Genomic DNA, 3,246 nt, shown 5'->3' with positions numbered 1-3,246 from the left:
CATATGTATATATGTCAATGTTTGTGATGAAATGTAATCCATGAAATTGATTATATAACCATCAGCTGTATTTCTACATATATGTATGTATATACATGATTGTCCTGGATTCCACTGATAGCCATTATCCATCTTTATCAATGAAATTGTAACAAATAAATGGCAACAAGGAAGATAATGGATCAAATACTTCAGTGATAGGAAAAAACTATTTTAAAAAACACATAGAATAACAAGATATAATTAATTGCTTCCTATTCAATAAGAAAATTTGGACAACTGGACAGTATTATAGGTAACACGAAATGCTTTAATTAGGTAGCCAACCAGTTTTAATCTGAATTTTCAATTCCAACCAATTTTCAATAATGTCAGAATGTGGGGATTGTTGAATGTTACTGAGATTAAAAATGGATCTAAGTTAGAAAACAGTCAATTGAAAATAAATTTTCAATACATTGTATGATATACATTCTTTAATTAATTTTACATTTCAGAAGGTAAATAGTAGCGACATAGTACTTATGAATAACGTTCTCTTCAAAGGGTTGGATGGTTCCATTAGAAAGAATATATTTTGAGAAAGTATTAAACTTGACATCATACTTTCTCCATAGCTTCAAACCTTTTCAGAACAAAGCAAATCTGGTTGAATGTCTCGAACTATGACGTTTACAGGATCATCTATAATTCTGAAATATCGACACTACGATGCGTGTAGACAAGTTCCGAATAGGCTAAAATATGAGTCCTGGATTCTAGTTTCATCCACCAAAGAGATTGGAACATGCATTACAGATTCTGAACAATCACAAACTTCAATGTGAACTGTTTTTTAATGCTGGAGTAGATTGGAAGGAAGTTGATGTAAGGAGAGAAAAAGTGAAGTAATGATGAACATTGGAAACCATTTTTTGGGACCCATTTTTTAGCCTAATTTAAAGTCTTTAAAGTACTAATATTTAGTTTCATCCTGTTTTGTTCGTTGAATCCTAAGTTTACATTTAATTTATTATTTGCTGTCCCATTCCTTTCTACTCTAAAATTATTGTAATTTGAACGTGACGTTTGTATTCTATTTTTCATACTCTAGTGGACGACTCATTTTGCTGGTATAATATGCCGACTTAAACTGACTCACTTATGCAACAGGTTTAACTTTGCCTACGATTGATTAATCAACTGAATTTCAATGCTAAACTATATTCCAGATATCATATTTTCGTTATAAGCCAAGATGAATAAAGGCTAACAGTGAAATCTAGGACACGCGTTTCGCCCTATTTGGGACTCGTCAGCTGGATGTACTTGCACTTCAGAGTTGATGTTCACTCAGGGACTCGAACCCATTACTGTTCACTTCAAAAGTCATCGCAATAACCACTTTGCTTATAATACTTATAAATTAAGGTAATATCGAGGCAATCCACATAGGATGCACATATGCCAATAAGAGACTGATCAATTGCAGTCCTAAATATCAATAAGAAGATTCAAGTTATGTTTCTCGATTATCTAAATTCGGAATTATGTATTCACAGTTGATTGATCACTGGGTGGTGATCAATGTCATGCGTGTCAAGTCTGTCTTAGTGCTGATCGAATGCTATCGATCAAGTTGCAATGTGGCCACCAGTCTAGATGGCTCGACACTGAGTGTACTATTTTGAGATAAGATGGTGGTTGGAGGTGGTCAACAGGCAACCCTGAACCCGGGCTTCGTGCTATTTGGAACTCATCAGCAAGGTATACCTGTAATCTTGAGGGAACTGGTTCTCCTTGATGGATTCGATCCCGTGTCACTCAGCTTCACACTCAAAGACGTTACCAATGAGCTACTCGGGCCGCGACCGACCTCCTGTAGCACTGAGATGTAATCACAATTGATTGATCACTGGATGGTAAGCATTATCATGTGTGTCAAGTCCTTCAGAATTGTATATATTTATCATTTACTTTCTTTCCTTTTTTAGCATAGTAATTTTACCATGAATTTAAAATTTTCATTTCCCTTTTTTATTTAGGCTGATGTGAATATAAGTTACGTAATAAAAAATTATCAAAATCCTTATAATTTGGATAGCAGATTAAGAAAATGTGAAGCATTAAATGTTTTTGGTGATCATTGTGATCCATTTTTTCATTTTGCTGCTTATACATCAATTGAAAAGTGAGTTAAAATGATTCATTATCAAATGGGTAACTACTGAACCATTCTTTATATATACTTGAAATCATAAGTCAATTAAAGCTAGACCACCGTAGAAAACCTGGAAGCACTGGATGGCCGTTTTGTCCCATTGTGGGACTCCTCAGCAGTGCGTATTCATTTAAATTCATAATAATCTGTGTGTGAAATGGTATAATATGACTCATGTTCAACTATAACTAACAAACTACATATTTTCGAATAAAGGATTCTTTTCAATATGTGAATTGGGAAAGATGCATGTGTAGATTAAGAAAGATATAAACATAAAGCTGTTATGAATTTAAAAAAAGAATGGACTGGTGCCAATTTGTTATGATTTTATGTTCAGCTTTTTTATCACGTGATTTATCCACCAATCGGAATACGACTTATCCAATCTTAGTACTGTGCTAAAACAATGACGTTCAACTGGTATGAGCAGTCTAGCGTCTTTATTGGTCCCTTGTCCGCCTAGCGCTTCCAATTAAGTCCAGAAACACTAATTACAGCTTCTACTACGCGAATCCTTTATTTCAAACATACTCGGTTTATATACCAGACAGACAGAACGTATCACACCATAATATAGAAAATAATATTTGTACAAGATCAAGCCAAATGTGTCTGTGAACGTGGGATACAGTAATCAATAAACTGAATATGGTTAAGATCATGAGTCAATTGAGGCTAGACCACCATCGAAAACCTGGAAGCACTGGACGGCCGTTTCGTCCTATTATGGGACTCCTCAGCAGTGCGCATCCACGAACCCGCTCTCGCGAGATTCGAACCCAGGACCTACCAGTCTCGAGCCGGAGCCCTCAACCGATAGACCACTGAGCTGGCATCCAACGGTGTTAATGTTTAACCTCAACCAATCCACGAAATTGCGCAACCAACTTCCAATGTACTGAGGTAGATACCTGTCTCTACCTGACATGGATTAGCTCCACTGGCCACGACTTCTCACTAGAACTCCAGGAATTACCTCAAGGAGCCAGTCACTAGTGAGCATATGATCATTATCACAAGGGGGGTTTTTGTGGAGATTTAGT

General features: G+C 35.9%; 1 protein-coding gene and 1 non-coding gene across 2 annotated transcripts in view; one reads left to right on the top strand and one right to left on the bottom strand.

The window, feature by feature from the left end:
• Positions 1–3,246, top strand: part of Smp_131020 (hypothetical protein) — a gene marked incomplete at both ends in the record, with an annotated part of 40,145 nt that overhangs the window by 8,651 nt on the left and 28,248 nt on the right. The window contains one exon of the mRNA XM_018797369.1: positions 2,025–2,170. Within this exon, the coding sequence (XP_018652418.1) occupies positions 2,025–2,170 (146 nt within the window). The remainder of the gene's footprint in view (positions 1–2,024; positions 2,171–3,246) is intronic.
• Smp_tRNA_00510_Pseudo_CGA.1.1 lies at positions 2,962–3,033 on the bottom strand. The gene has a single exon. It is a non-coding gene (tRNA).

The sequence above is a fragment of the Schistosoma mansoni genome, chromosome 4 (genome assembly GCF_000237925.1).
Source record: "Schistosoma mansoni strain Puerto Rico chromosome 4, complete genome".
Lineage (NCBI taxonomy): Eukaryota > Metazoa > Platyhelminthes > Trematoda > Strigeidida > Schistosomatidae > Schistosoma > Schistosoma mansoni.
The sequence above is the reverse complement of the archived record's forward strand: the minus strand, read 5'-3'. Positions and strand labels throughout refer to the sequence as shown.